Source organism: Macrotis lagotis, chromosome 3 (genome assembly GCF_037893015.1).
Source record: "Macrotis lagotis isolate mMagLag1 chromosome 3, bilby.v1.9.chrom.fasta, whole genome shotgun sequence".
NCBI lineage: Eukaryota > Metazoa > Chordata > Mammalia > Peramelemorphia > Peramelidae > Macrotis > Macrotis lagotis.
This window is the reverse complement of record NC_133660.1, coordinates 38,339,458-38,356,029: the sequence shown is the minus strand read 5'-3', so window position 1 is coordinate 38,356,029 and position 16,572 is coordinate 38,339,458. Positions and strand designations below refer to the sequence as shown.

The following is a 16,572-nucleotide window of genomic DNA, read 5'->3' as shown; positions in this document are numbered from 1 at the left end:
TCTTCTTTTAGAATGGAAGTTTTCTTACTAATGTAAGAACTCTAGTTCTTAGTAATGTAAGAACTCCACCACCACCTCCAACACTAGCTCCGAGAACAATAATCAAATCTTCACTACCATTATTGGTAAATAAATTCACTTTGACTTTGATGTCCAGAACATTCTTCCCTGGCCACCAGCCCCCTTTTGGTGCTGTCTTCTCCTATTGGAATGTAAACTTTCTTACCTGTAAAGTGTGATGGCATCACCAAATGACATTTAACATTATTACATAGGAAGCAAAAGTTGCTTTTCGATGCATTAAATCACTGGTCACATGTGTTCACCAGATATTACTTTTTTGTGTTTAATCTTCTTACAGATGGTGCGTGTATTTGGGGGGTAATTGTGTCCAAGGTTTATGGGAGGAAATACACAAGTGCCATTTTTCTTACTATGCTATATCATGAAATGTCTGCATTATGTGGTCTGATTGACTAGTAAAAGTAAATACTCAGACAGAGCCTATTTTTTCTATACATATTTGCCTAATAGATTGCAAACTTCTCAAGGGCAGGCCCTGAGTTTTTTGTCTTATGAGTCCCAGTATCAAGTACACTACCTTGCAAATTTATTTTTTGTACTGGATTTTTTATAGGTATAAGATATAAGGCTTTCTAAGGGAGGAAACTCTATCAGTAGCAGCTCGATGACAAATGAATGGAGTGCCTGGCCTGGAGTCAGGAAGACCTGAGTTCAAATGCAATCTCTGTCACTGACTACAGTTGTGAATCTGTGCAAGTCACTTAACCTCTATTTGCCCCAGTTTATTCATTCCACACTGGATTCTTCTAAGGATCAGATGACATATGTTTGTAAACCACATAGTAGATGCTTAATAAACATTTGTTTCCTTCCTTCCTTTTTAGATCGGCAATTGGTGTTCAATTTATTGTCTTAGAGAATTTCCAGAGGCACTGAAAAGCTGAGTGACTTGGATCATCCAGATATGGTGTCAATAGTAGGATTGGAAACCCTGCTTTCATTTGAACTCTAGGACTAGGCCTCTATTCCATCATACCTTTATCACCTTTTTTGCAATAGACCTTTAATAAATGTATGTTGAATTAAATTGAATGCAAAAAAAAGAAAGCAATATATCCCTCCATGCCAGCCCTCATCTGGTATGGACTGAAAATCCTTCACCATTTTGGCTGCCCTCATCTGGATACTCTCTCCAGTTTGTTTATCAATGTCCTTTCTAAACTGATGTGCCCAGAATTAATTTTTTTAGGTTTTTTTGCAAGGCAAACAGGGTTAAGTGGCTTGCCCAAGGCCACTAAGTGGCTTGCCCATAGCCACCCCAGAATTCAATATAGAACTCTTAAGTATGGAACTGTTTCAGTAGCACCTCTTTTACTTTCACCTTAACAAGAAGATAATAGAAATCTGAGAGGAAGTGAAGAATAGGTGGGAAAGCACTGGAATCTAGGGAACTAAATTCAATTTCAACCTATTATATTTACGGTGTGATTTTGTTCAAGTTAAATATCTGGCCCTCAGTTTCTCAACTGTAAAATAAGGAAGTTGATCAATTCTAAAGGTCCTTTCTAGCTCCAAGTGTATGATCTATGAAGTTGACTATGGGCTCTCTTTGTTGATGACCAATGCTTTCTAGATATCTTGGAAACTTTTTTATCATAGCCCTGATTAGAGAAAACTTAGAAGTGAAAAGATAAGTAACAAGCAAAATGTCAGAAGCTAGAAGAGGTTTAGGTGGGAAGAGAATACAGAGAAAAAATTACAAGGAGTTTAATTAAATGTCAGATGTCAAAACCAATGGTCCAAATAGTCTGTGATGTGACTTTGTTCAACCTAAAATGAAATTTACCTATTTTTTAAAAAAATAAATGTTGAAGGATCTTTAAAAACCAATGCTTTTTTTCATCATTTTATTTGTGGTTTTCCAAAAAACCCCACTATTTTCCAAAATGTATTTGATTTTTTTTGAACCCCATCTAGATTAAGCTTTGTGGCTTCATACAGAGTATTCCTTAACACAGGCCAGAGGCATTGTTTAGATTGCTTTTTAAATGCACCTTTTGTTTTAACTGCAAGTTAAATGTAGTTCCAGTCCAATGGTCAAGAAAGAATTTAAAGGTTTCTGCATTAAAAAAAAATGTTACCCACAATGTTCCACTAGAGAGGGAAAGGCTACCAGGTCCGTTGAAAAAGAATAAAGGAGGGTGGCTAGGTGGCTAGGTGGCGTTGTGGATAAAGCACCGGCCTTGGAGTCAGCAGTACCTGGGTTCAAATCTGATCTCAGACACTTAATAATTACCTAGCTGTGTGGCCTTGGGCAAACTATTTAACCCCATTTGCCTTTCAAAAAACTAAAAAAAAAAAAAAGAATAAAGGAATCTGCCTTGGTATCAAGAAACAATCCAATGTATCTGATTTTTGCAGCAGTTCTGGATCTGGAATGGGAAGGTCTTAAGAGGAAAGTTCATTTCAGTCTTAAATTGGCTCATCTTTGGACTTGCTCATTCCATCAGTGCAACAATCAGGGACAATTCGGGGCTGTATGCAATGGAGAATCCCATCTGCATCCAGAGAAAGAACTGTGGAGTTTGAACAAAGACCAAGGACTATTACCTTTAATTTAGAAAAAAACTGATATCTAATTGTCTGATCTTGCTATCTCTTATACTTTATGTTTCTTCTTTAAGGATAGGATTTCTCTCTCATCACATTCAATTTGGATCAATGTACAACATGAAAACAATGTAAAGACTGGCAAATTGCCTTCTGGGGGGGGGGGAAGTAAGATTAGAGGAAAAATTGTAAAACTCAAAATAAATAAAATATTTTTTTTTAAAAAAAGTAGTTCATCTTTTGGGTGGAGGGGACCAAAATTGAGAACATAAAAGATGAAGTGAAGAGAAAGTAGCTCTCCAGATTCTGACAATTCTCAAAATATACTCAGGATCAATTAAGTCTTTAGAATGGAACAAGAGGAAGAGACAATGAATAAGAAGACCTGAGTTTGAATCCTGACTCTCATACTCATTAGCTATGCCCCGTGGCTTCTTTCAACCTTAGCTTCCTCATCTATATCAGATTACTCGCTGTCATGGGGAGGGGGAGGGGAGGGAGGCAGAAAAATGTGGAATGGAAAATCTCACAAAAAGATGATGAAAACTATCTTTGCATGAAATTGAAAAAATAAAATAACATTTGAAAAATAAAATAAAATAGAAATGATAAGAAATTTTACACTACTTGCCTCATGGATTGTAGTGAAGAAAATATTTTGTAAAAAGTTCTATGTTGTTGAGTCAATCATATCCAATTCTTTGTGACTCCATTTTGGGACTTTGTTGGCAAAGATCACCATTTTCTACTCTAGCTCATGTTACAGATGAGAAAACTGAGGCAAATAGGGTTAAACAACTTTTCCAGGGTCACAAACTCTAATAAGAATTTGAGACTAAATTTGAATTCAGGAAGATGAGTCTTCCTTATTCTAAGCCCAGTGTTTTATCTACTCTACCATCACCTAGCTGCCCCTCCCCCCAAAAAAATTCTCCAGGACTTAAGAATTGTTGGTATTACCACTTCTTTCCAAAGAGACTCTCATGAGGACCATTGCCAAATTACGTCTATCATTCCCATCTGGGACCTCTATCTCTTGGATTCTCTCATGTACTACCTTCTACATAATGGTCCCAGTTGTTAGCGCCCTCACTCCTCCAGATTATTTTATACCAATATTTTGGGGTTTGTACTCATCTGCATACTTACTGTTTCCCCTGATAAAATGTAAACTTTTTTTTTTGCCTGCATCTCCCATTTCCAAGTTCAGTATTGCCATGTAATAGATGTTTGTCAAATGATTGTTTGAGCCTTTCTAAAAGACTCAAGTGAAAATCCTTGATTACCCAAACCAGTCATTGTCAAATAGGAAAAGCAATGAAACCATATTCTATCAATCAATACTCATTATTAAGTATACTGGGTGATATGCACCATGATGAATATACAGAAATAATAAAGTTGGGAAAGTGCCTTCCATTAAAGGAGATGATCTGTACAAAGATAATGATAACCAACTGTGTGTTGATAAATATTTAACAGAAAACTCTCTGGGAAAAAATACACACACTATACATTTTAAAGTTTAATCTAAATTATTAACATTTCTCCATCAATTAATTAAAACAACAAAACATGGAACCCAGATTTTAACTTTGCTGATTTCTGAAGTGTAAATATTCACCCTGAAAATTTAACAACTGGTACCCATGAGCTTCTTTGAGCTGCTTCTGTCACACCCCTAAATAGCTTAAAACAAAATGAGTATATGAGAGGTCCAAGCAAAGAGTTATCTATGAAGCTTCTAAGGAAAGAGAAAGCAATATTTGAACTAAGCTGTGAATGATGAAGTCATCCCTCAAAGCCAGTTTGTATGGGACTCTTGTCTCTGGTACAGACTGATCACTCAACACTACACACTAGCTAGCATAAAGGTGGAGTTGGTGAGAGCCTAGGCTGTCACCTCCATGGTGTCCCTATCCCTGCTTTGCTATACTCAGGGAATTCCCCTTGAGTGAGCTCTTTCTGGAGTCTTTCTTGGCTAAGTTGGGATACCTGACTCCCAATGGAAGAGCTTACTTGCTGTCTTGTATTCTCATCTGTACACCTTGTCTGATTTCTGTTTTATTATCCGCTTGGATAGATGGTTACATGGTTTTATTGGCTATTTCCTAAGTGTATTCTTTGTGGAACTGACATGTGGTAGGAAAAGAGTCAAACCTTGAATAATAAGCCTTGAGGCCTTTCTCCATTAAGAGATAGTAACCATGCATGAACTAATGTTGAGAGAGATGAGTAGAACCAGAAAAACATTACACACCCTAAAAGCAACATGGGGGTGATGATCCACCCTGATGGACTTGCTCATCCCTTCAGTGCAACAACCAGGGGCAATTTTGGGCTATCTGCGATGGTGAATACCATCTGCATCCAGAGAAAGAATTATGGACTTTGAACAAAGACCAAAGACTATTACTGTCAAATTAGGGAAAAAAAGCATTATATTATTATGTAATTTTACTATCTCATACTTGATTTTTTTTCCTTAAGGATATGATTTCTCTGTCATCACATTCAACTGAGATCAATGTATAACATAGAACCAATGTAAACACTAACAGAATGCCTTCTGTGGGGGGTGGGGGGAGGGAAGCAAGAATGGGGGAAAATTGTAAAACTCAAAATAATACCTTTCTTTAAAAAAAAAGAGATAGTAATCAGCACCCCAACTTGAAGTTAAAAGTTATTCCCTCTTGTCAATAATTTCTGAAGGGGAAGAATCCCATAATCCTAGCCCAGAAACTTTTCTCTGAGAAGAGTAGGATAGTCAGCTTCTAGTCCCATGATCCTACTTTCCTTCCTGGCAATAATCAAAGTCTATCTTGGAGGTGGATGGCTGGAGAAGTCACATCTAGACAGACTCGTGTAAATACACATAACCTTCCTGGGGAAAAAAAAACATACAGAACTCACAAATGGGTATCAAAGGGTTTGGAGCAAAGGCACAAAAAATAAGAAATCATGGAAGGTGTTCATGAAACAGTAAATGACTGAATTTGCTATCTTGACAGAAAATAATGAAAGACCACATCATAGAGGTAGATGGAAAACAGATTTTGGAGAGCCTTGAGATGGCAGGCATAGCCATTTGGATTTTCTTCAGTGGGCAGTGGGGAGCCATTAATGGACTTTGAATGTGACGGGTTTAATCTACCCAAATGGACCGAGCCTATAAACAAAAGAATCAGCTTTCCTATGCATTTGTCTAATAAATTTCCCTTAAAGGAAGAAATCCAGACTGGACTTCCACTAGGACTAGAACTAGTCAGTAGTGTTTGACATAGGAATGGTGCAGGTTTGCTAGGCTTCCAGGAAGAGAAATTATGAAGCCGGAACCTGGAGGTGTTGGAGAAGTGGAGGAAAAAGAAGAGAGAGAAGGTTTCATAAAGCCATTACTTTCCTAGAGACATCCCTTACTGAGTCTAGTGGCTTGATTTTTTTATGGAAGAAGGAAAGGAAGGGAAATGAAAGCATAGTGTGGGGTGTGTGGTTTGCCTGTATCCACTGTGCCCAGGAGTAGTTTCCTATTTATACAAAATAGCTACTTCCAATAATGATACTTCTAGATCTTAACAATAACTATTTACTCAACAATAAGGCCAAAGAAATAATGATTTCAAAGGTATTCATGCATCAAAGCAAATTCACCAATAATAAAACATGTCGGATTCTATATATAAACCGGATCACATTCTCCCACCAATGCATTCAATGTCTGGGGGAGAGAATGGGCATGCACTTCTAGCAGCCTAAGCAAACAAGGGAGGAAAACTGAGGGCTCAGAATAATCCGCAGCTCTGGACTACAGCCTTCCATCCATTTGAGGAGGAAGGGAGGGGAGGACAACTAAGGAAAGCTATCCATCAGCTTACTCATTATGAGAAGGGTAGACAGAGTAACAAAGATGTTCAGATGAATCTGTAAGGATGAAATTTCAGTACCATTCTTCCTACCTTTTCCCCAAAAGAGTGATGCTTTTCCTGAGATTACCTGAACTGACTTTTCAGTAGTGAGTTGGGTGGTTTTGATAGTCATGGAAATATTGTTGGATTTGGAATCAGTGGATTTGAATTCAAATTCGAACTTTCCTATGCACTATGTGTATAATCTCAGTTTCCCTATTTGAAAAAGGAAAAGAATTAAACCTCAATGGTTCATTCCAGCTGTAAATCTGTGATCATGTGTTCCTGTGACCTCCTAAACCAGTCTATTTTACTCCCAGTTTGCTGTTTTTAACATTTCAGAAAGAATTTTGATAAGGAGGAGAGTATCCATAAGGGGGTAACAGGGGAATGAAGGGCTTCTAGTTCTTGTTATTAAAGGTCTCTTTGAAAAAACTGAAGATGTTTAACCTGGAGAAATAAGAATTAGAAGAGATGTATTCCAATCCTGCCTTGTGGAAGGAGGGTTGGATTTGTGAATTTAACCACTAATGATTAGCCCATCAAGTGGCAGTTTAGAATGCTCTAGGTTGTCATTTGTTATCATCACATAGCACATATTAGTGCTTGCCGGCATTGTTGATGTCCCAGTCATGGTTGCCTCATTGATATGGGAAGACTCAAAACCATTTAAGGCCAAGAGATTCCTGCAGTAGCCAGTCCAGCTCCAATAATCCTTTTTCTTAAAAATTAGACCCTGGGAAGGATGCACTGTAGTAAACATAAATATGCAGCTCACACCTCCAAGCATTTGGTTGATTGGTGTGGTCATCTTCGATAGGAAATATTAGTAGGGGCAGGAACAGTGAGTGGGTAGAGACTACCTATAGACAGACTGTGGTTTGATGGCAAGAAAAAAGCTTCCTAACAATTAAAATCTGCAAACAGCAGATCTGACTGCCCTGGGTTGGAGTACAAGCAAAAACTGAGGACCACTTGTAAGGGGCATGATGGCAGATATTCACTTGAGGATGCAAATGGATTGAAATCTATAGAACCTTTCCAGTTCTGAAATACTAGAATTCTGGGATTCTGAAAGGACACAAAAGGAACTAGCCTCAGCAGTCTTTCTAGATAGCTAGATCCAGGAAATGATGGGACGACACAGGGCAGGCAACCTTTGACCCACATACCATCCAATTGCCACCCCCATATGCCATCCAGGTGTGTGAAGCAATAAGGAATCAAACCAATCCAATCTCAAATGGAAAATAATTAATTTCCTGGGACATTTCCCCAGCAGAAAAGAGGGATCTTCCAGAATAAAATCCTTCTGAACAAATGTCACCCCCCCTCCTCAGCATAAGACAGCTCTAGAAGACTCCAAGTTTAGGCAGAAAAACAGCTTTTCAGTGGGACATGCTATATGAATTTGAATAATATGGTCTGTAAGATGAGACCTATAAAAAATAAGATTAAGTGCTCAATTCTCTCTTTTTTTTCTCCAGCTTTATTGTCAAAAGAACAAAGTCCTAAGAGACATGTATGCTCTGATATCCAACTCACCTGGAGCCACAACAACTGCATCTATTTTGTATTCTGCAGTTTAGGTTTTAGGAAGTCAGCTAAGGAGAGCCTTGGTTTGTTTTAAGACTGGAAGAGTTTCAGTGTCTTGAGAACATTCTGTATTTCTATAGCTTGTCATTTAAAAATGAGAAGAGAGAGGTAGCCACATACACCACACCACATACACACACAGAGAGAGAGAGAGAAAGAGAGAGAGAGAGAGAGAGAGAGAGAGAGAGAGAGAGAGAGAGAGAACAATGGAGAAAGAAAAAGATAGAAACATGCAGAGGAGAAAGAATGGAAACACAGAAACAGAGGTCACCACGTACACATTTACAGCAAGCTTAAAGAAGACTTATCAAGGAAAGAACATAGATAGAATCCTTGCATGAACCCCAAGGGAAGGTGTCCTGGCTGCCACTGATCACTAAAAATTCCTTTACCCTTCAAGTAATATCCAAATCTAACACTAACCCTTCTCTACAGATTGCCAGAGTCCTCAATATGTATATTTTTAAGTTGGGTTTTCCTTGTTTTTTAGTGAGAAGGAAGGAAAAGATAGAAAGAGAGAGGAAGAGACAGAGGTAGAGAGAAACTGAGACAGAGAGAGATAGATACAGAGAGAGAGTTAAAATAGCTTTCTGTTCAATGAAAAAATAAAATTTAATTTCAAAAAAGAAAATAAGAAAAGATTTCTTTAAGAAACAGAGAGAAATGTCTTTTACCATCTCTTTCCTTTGCCCATTCCACAAAAAAAAAACTATAGAATTTTTTAATCTTTCAAGACATTCAAGAAACTATTTAGGAATATTTCCTCTTCTTTTCATTCTCCTTTGGGGAGGGGGGTCTGTGAAGGATTGTTCATAGAAAAGGTTGCTCCCTCCCTCCTTTAGAGATCACAGAAAAGGGAGAACAAAAAAACAAGCTTGGGTTACCTTGTTTAATTCCCCAGTTGAAGGAGAGAGCTATGGCTTTTGTCTTGACTATCAGAGTGACCTCACCAATAGCAAAGGCTAAAATAAGCATTCTAAAGTGGATAATGGGAATCCCAGGAGAAGGTCGGAGGTCAGAGATTGAAACAAAGCAGAAACAAAGGGGGTTCTCAAGCCTCAGCATCTTCCACCGCTAGCCCCCAGCTCCAGGGTTGGGAAGGTGGGTGGGGAAGAGAGCCACAGGTGCCTGGCCAGAGATCTGTCTGGGTCCAAGAGTCCATAATAAGCGCATTGTATTCTGGGGCTTTGAATGAGCTTTTGGTGGGACTGGATTTTCAATAGGGAAAAAAAAAATTTTCAGGGGCCAGAACTGCAAGCAAATAGCAAATGAGAAGGAAGAATGGGGGGAGGTCGGAATGCAGGAATAGGGGGAATGAGAGGTAGAAGAGAGGTAAGGAGATCAGGAGGAAGAAGGAGTTATGTCAACGTATGTATGTATGACAGCGAGGTTCTAAAGGAGGTCCCCCCCCCCGCCATCCCCTCCAAACACACATGTACTACGGCCTTCCTCATTAAGCACACACTGTGAACATCTTTTCTGTGAGGAGGAGACCGAAATGCTTATCCACCCAACCCCAGAGAATGAGAGCAGAATCCAAGGCCTAAGAAAGGAGACCCACAAACAGAATTCCCCAGAAGAACCCTAGAAATCCAAGACTGAAACACATGGACACCCCAGTTCTTTCATCATGATATCAAAACATGCAACATCATGGAACCCCAATGATTTCCATTCCAGTCTGCCTGGAAAATAGGAAACAGGATTTATTAGAATAGAAGGAGAATCCCAAGAGACAAAATGCAATTCAAGATGGATAAGGGTGCCACCATAGAACTCCGTAGGAAAATTTCTCTTGATTGAACTGGATTGAGGGTTGGGAGGAGGAGGTCCAAATGAAGGGTCAACAATCCCCCCAGAATTTTAATATCAAAAAAGGAAAATAACGACATATTGTTCACATTAGGAAACTGAGGTTGGAAGAGGCTGAGAGAAAAAGAGAGGGGTCAATCTCTTAATTGGTGAATATTTATGACTTGCTTTTAGGGCTTCCTGTTAGCCAAGTATCATGCCAGTAGGCTTTGGGAATATAAAGGCAAAAAAAGGCCCACAGATTCAGCCTTCAAGGAACTTCCCTAAAGGGAGGTCAGGGACACATGTCATTTTTGAACATACAGATGAGCAAAGAGAACTTACCCCAGAGCAGAGTGAGCAGCTGAGCCTTAGGAATGAGGGTGAGAGAATACAGGGCCCCAAAGTGAAGCAGGGTCATGAGGATGACATTCCTCCAGACTATCCTCTGTCGGGATGGCCTCTTCCCACTGTCCCCCTCCTGGACCTCTTCCCGGGTGGTAGTCCATTCTTTTGGGCTTTCTGTGATGTTCTGGAGAAGGGTGGCCTTCTCTGGCCCCAGCCCACAGGCGGCAGCAGGCCCCAGCATGGTGGGAGGGGGAGACAAGGCTGGATTCACAGAAGCTCAGATGACAACCTCTTGGTTGGGTTTGGGGTTCTGTTTTCTGGTTCAAAATGCAGTGGTCATCCCTTCTCTATTCGAGATGCCGGGATTTGCCTTTTTCTTTTGTCTTCTCTTTCAAAGGGGAAGGAAGGAGGATGCCTGCAAGCCAAATCTCGGTGCTCAGCATCTGTTGCTAGTCTCTCATCCTTGCTGCTGATGGTGGTGATGGTGAGGATGCTGCTGCTGCTGCTGCTGCTACTGGCTCAAAGCTGAACAGGAACAGAGAAACAGGGAGGGGGTAGCAAGAGAGAGGGAGAGGCAGGTGGGGAGCGGAGAGGGAGGGAGCTGTGGGAAGGGAGAAGAGAAAGAAGAGGGAGGAGGGAGCGAGATGGTGGAGAGGGAGGCAGGGAGCCCTCACTAGAAAGACCTATTTAGCTGTGGCCAATCAGGATGGCATGCAATGCTCTTAAAGAGAAAGCCATTCGTCTCAGCACCATGAACAGCTCCCTGAAACAGAGGCTCTCGCTTAGCCTGAGTGGGGAGAGGCTCCCCCCTGCCCCTTCGACTCCTCCAACGCCTCAGGCTGTTAGGGGCAATGGGATGGCTTGGGGTCAAGAGGAAGGAGGGCAGCTAGCTTAGTGGAGCTCTCTCTGGAGCTTAGTTTTCTGTTTTGTTTTGGTTTTTTGCAAGGCAGTGGTTAAGTGATTTGCCCCAGGTCACACAACTGGGGAAGTGTCGGGGCGGGATTTGAACTCAGGTCTTCCCAATTCCAGGGCCGGTGCTCTATCCTCTTCGCCACCTAGCTGTTTCTCCCAAGCTTAGCTGGTTGGTAGATGGTTGAGAATCTTAGCATATACTGGTTTGTTTGTTTTTTTGTTAGGCAATGGGGTTCAGTGACTTGCCCAAGGTTACACAACTAGATAAGTGTCTGAGGTCAAATTTGAACTCAGGTCCTCCTGATGCCCCTCCAAAGCTTAAACTGTCATAGACTGGTTGGCAGACTGGTTGAGAATCTTAGATTATGCTGCATTGTTCTTTTTTTTTTTTTACTTTTTTGTGAAGCAGTGGGGTTAAGTGATTTGCCCAAGGTCATACAGCTAGGTAAGTATCTGCATCTGCATTTGAACTCAGATCTTCCTAATTCCAGAGCCAGTGCTCTATCCACTGAACCATCTAGCTGCCCCTCCTGAGATTAGTTGTCATTGGCTGGTTGGTAGGCTGGTTGAGAAGTAAGTGTCTGAAGCCAAATTTGACTTCAGGTCCTCCTGACTCTAGGGCACTGTGTCACCTAACTGCCCCTAGCATATACTTTTTATTTTTTAGGTTTTTGTAAGGCAAATGGGGTTAAGTGGCTTGCCCAAGGCCACACAGCTAGGTAATTATTAAGTGTCTGAGACTGGATTTGAACCCAGGTACTCCTGACTCCAGGGCTGGTGCTCTATTCACTGTGCCACCTAGCCACCCCCAGCATATACTTTAAATGGGACATGCCCATCAGAGGATTCAAGATCTTAACCTAGAATGGTCCCTAGCAGTTGCCCAATTCAACCCCTCACTTTACAGATGAGGAAACTGATGCCCAAGAGGGGAAGTGCCTAGAGTAGGTTGAGCCAGGATATGAAAGTAGAATCTCTAATTGCCAATCCAACCCTTTTGACATTGCATTACTCTCCTGTTCCCATGGCAATAGCATTTGAAGGTGGATATAGGTGTAAGGTAAGTTCTACAAGTAAGAGCCAGGTCAGAAATGCTGTTGTTGTTCAGTCATTTCAGTCATATCCTACTCTGCTTGACCCCATTTGGGGTTGTTGTGGTAAAGAAACTGGTTTGCCATTTCCTTCTCTATTTTACAGAAACTGAGGCACAGAGAGGTTGTTAAGCAACTTGCCCAGGTCACATGTAAATGTATGAGGCTGAATTTGAATTCTGGAAGATGCATACCTGCCATTCTATCCACTGTCCTATCTCCCTGCTTTCCAGGTCAGAGGACCTCACAATTGGTGTTTTTTATCTCTACTGGACATCATTTGTTTGAAACTGAGTACAGTAACTATATACTGAACAGTTTCTATCTGTAAAATGAAGGAAGTGGACTAAATATTCTCTAAGTTTGTGTTTCTATGATCCTATGAATCCTCTTATTTTAGAGATGAGGAAATTAAAGTCCAAATAGAAATGAGATAACCAAGAATCAGGGATGTTGTGGTAAATGTTTTACAACAGGTTCTCTATTGTAAACACTGTGTGTGTGTGTGTGTGTGTGTGTGTGTGTGTGCACGTGTGTGTGTGTATGTGTGTGTGTGTAGAGAATGCATGTTTTCGACATTTTGATGTAAATACTTTTGAGTTTAATGTATATCATTGATAATTTCTCCATCATTTCCTTAAATCGTGACAATCAGCTAAACAATAAATCAAGACCAGATTTATAACAATTGATAATTTCCCAGGTGTAAATACACTGAAAATCAGCTCTACAGAATTTCTACAAGTTGACTCCTGGACACCTCTGCCAAGATCCATAGGTGATTCCTAGCAGATATCTGAATCCAGATTCTCTAGTCTCCAATCTTGGGCTTCTTCCAGTATGCCAAGGTATCATAATGGGTCTTTTCCCTAAAAGTCAGTGTAGTTGATGGGAACATACCCCAATAGGGTCAAAGACAAAATTAAAGATTTCATACATAGCAGAATATTCTTAGCAGGACTTGTTTGTGGTAGCAAAGAATTAGAAACAGAATGTGCCCATCTTTGAGAAATGAGTAAATTTTCTCTTTCCCTTTCTCCCCCCTGAGAGAGTAAGCAATTTGATATAGGTTATACATGGACAATGATGCAAAATTTCTCTATTAGTCATTTTGTGAAAAAAGACTCAAATATAAAGGAGAAAAGACACAAAAATACAAAAGGCAAAAAATCTCTAACATGCATTCAGACTCCATCAGTTCTTTCTCTCTGAAGGTAAGTAGGATTTTTCCATCATGAGTCTTTTGAAAAATTGATATGGATCATTGTTTTGCTGAAAATAGCTAAGTCATTCACAGTTGATCATCATATAATATTGCTATTACTGTGTATGCTTTTATCTTGGTTGGGATCAAAAGATAAGAATTCTGATTTCATTTGTTCCTCACAACAACCCTGAGAAATAGGTGCTATTGTTTCCATTTTCAGATGATAAAACTGAGTCAGATGGAGTTTTGGTAACTTGTTCAGAGTAATACTCTAATGTACATGTCTGACTTTAAAGTCAGAATTCTATTAACTTTGCTATCTTGCTTTCTTGGCAAAATGGAAAGGAAGGAGCCCAAAATTTGGAGTCAAGACGCCGAGATGAATTCTTGATGCTGATGCTGACAAATCAACTTCTAAGTGTCTTCATCTGTAAAATGGGGAGCATTCTTGTACTACCTATTTCGTGAGGTTGTTGTAAAGTTAAAACTTTGGAAATTTTAAAGCAAAGTAAATGTTAACTAATACTATTCAGACTTTAGAATCAATTTTATATGACCTCAGAAAGAATGAAGGGTAGGATAATCTCTGCTTTAAGGCCTTTAACTATGTGTTCCCAATGTACTTTTCAAATCTTATTATATTCTGTCCCTTCCCACACTCCACAGTTTAGCCTAACTGGTCTTTCCATTCCTTCTACATGACCTTCCACATTCTGTCCTTGCACTGATATAAAAAGGTTAAGGAGCCTGCTTCAGCCAGGGAGATGAAGAACCTTTGATAGAAAACTGTCATTAACCCAATCGTTATTGTTCAGTCATTTTGGTTGTGTCTGACTCTACCTGACAGAATCTGGAGGACCTCATTTGGTATTTTCTTGGCGGGGGGGTGGTCAGAAGTGGGTGGGACTGCATGGTTATTTATTTTTCCAATTATATGTAGATAGTTTTCAATATTCATTTTTGTAAAGTTTTCTCCCTCCTACTCATCCTCCGCTAAGATAGCAGGTGATCTAAGATAGCAAGAGATCTGATAGAGGTTACACAAGTGAAATCATGTTAAACATATTTCCATATTAGTCATGCTGTGAAAGAAGAATCATAACAAAAGGGGGAAGCATGAGAAAGAAAAAACGAAAACCAAAATTTTTAGAAGTGAAAATAGTATGCTTTGATCTGCATTTAGATTCCATAGTATTTTCTCTGGGTGTTGAGGGCATTGTCCTTCACAGGTCCTTTAGAATTGTTAGATAGAATTGGCATACTTAGAGAATCCTAGAAAATCAACTAAAAAACTACTTGAAACAATTAATAATTTTAGCAAAGTTGTGAGATATAAAATAAACCCACATAAATCATTGGCATTTATATATATATATATATATATATATATATATATATTACTAACAAAGCTCAACAACAAGAGATAGAAAGAGAAATTCCATTCAGAGTAAAATATTTGGTTGTTTACTTGCCAAGACAAACCTATTTGTTGAGAAGAGCTAAAACACAGTGTCCCTGTCCCTATGTACAAAGTTCTCCTGGTTCTGTTCACTCTGTATTAGTTCATGTAGCTTTTGTTGTTTTTTTTTTAAGGGTTTTTTTTTCCAAGGTAAGGGGGTTAAGTGGCTTGCCCCAGGCCACACAGCTAGGTAATTATTAAGCGTCTGAGATCTGATTTGAACTCAGGGACTCCTGACTCTGGGGCCGTTGCTCTATCCATTGTGCCACCTAGCCACTCCTGCATTAGTTCATGTAAGTCTTTCCAGGTTTTTTCTGAAATCAATTACATTCATATACCACAACTTGTTCAGTCATTTCCCAAGATGGGCATCCCCTTAATTTCCAATTCTTTGCCCCCACAAAAAAGCTGTTATAGCGTGTGGATCTTTTCCCTTTTTTTGGTATCTGTTTAGGATACAGACCAAGTAGTGATATTACTGGATCAAAACGTATACAGAGTTTTATAGCTTTTCGGGTATAGCTCCAAATGGTGCTCCAGAATGGTTGGATCAGTTCACAACTCTACCAACAATGCATTAGTGCTCCAGTTTTCTCACATTCACTCCAATGTTGATCATTTTCCTTTTTTGTCATATTAGTCAATCTAATAGGTGTGAGGTGCCACCAAATTGTTTTAATTTGCATTTCTCAAATTAATAGTGATTTAGTTTTTTCATATGACTATAGATAATATTAATTTCTTCATCTGAAAACTGCCTGATCATATTCTTTCACAATTTATCAATTAAGAAATGATCAGAAACATTAGCTATAAAAATTGCTCCCCGGTTTTCTGCTTTCCATCTAATCTTGGATACATTTGCTTTTATTTGTGCAAAAACTCTTCAATTTAACATAATCAAAATTATCTAATTTATATTCCATAATGGTCTCTATGTTTTCTTTGGTCATAAATTCTTCTTCTTTCCAACAATCTGATAGGTAAATGCTCTTGCTCTTCTAATTGGCTGATTTTATCACCCTTTGTGTCTGAATCATGTACCCATAGGGAGTGAGATGTTGGTCAATGTCTCTTTTCTGTTATACTATTTTCCAGTTTTCTCAGCTGTTTTTGACAAATAATGAGCTGGAGTCTTTGATCTATCAAATAATAGATTATTATAGCTATTTACTACCATGTTTTGTGAACCTAACCTATTCCATGAACCCCTGCTCTATTTCTTAGCCAATAGCAAAGAGTTTTGATAACTATCAATTTATAACACACTTTTAAATATGATATGGTTAGGCCAACTTCCTTTGCATTTTTTTCATTTTCCCTGAATATCTTTATCTTTTTGTTCTTCCAGATAAATTTTGATATTATTTTTTTCTAGCATTATAAAATATTTTTGGTAGTATTATGGGTATGGTATGGAATAATTAGAATAAGTTCAGCAGAATTGTTATTTTTATTATATTAACTTGTCTTAGGGGTGGCTAGGTGCCACAGTGGATAGAGCACCGGCCCTGGAGTCAGGAGTACCTAAGTTCAAATCCGGACTCAGACACTTAATAATTACCTAGCTGTGTGGTCTTGGGCGAGTCACTTAACTCCATTGCCTTGCAAAAAACTAAAAAATAAAAAATA

At 39.1% G+C, this 16,572-nt stretch overlaps 1 protein-coding gene across 1 annotated transcript in view; it reads right to left on the bottom strand.

Moving 5' to 3' along the window:
- The window catches only part of SCD5 (stearoyl-CoA desaturase 5), a 70,931-nt gene extending 59,928 nt beyond the window's left edge, over positions 1–11,003 (bottom strand). Inside the window, exon 1 of the mRNA XM_074227384.1 lies at positions 10,269–11,003. Within this exon, the coding sequence (XP_074083485.1) occupies positions 10,269–10,512 (244 nt within the window). The 5' untranslated portion in view covers positions 10,513–11,003. The remainder of the gene's footprint in view (positions 1–10,268) is intronic.
- Between the last annotated feature and the right edge of the window lie 5,569 nt (positions 11,004–16,572).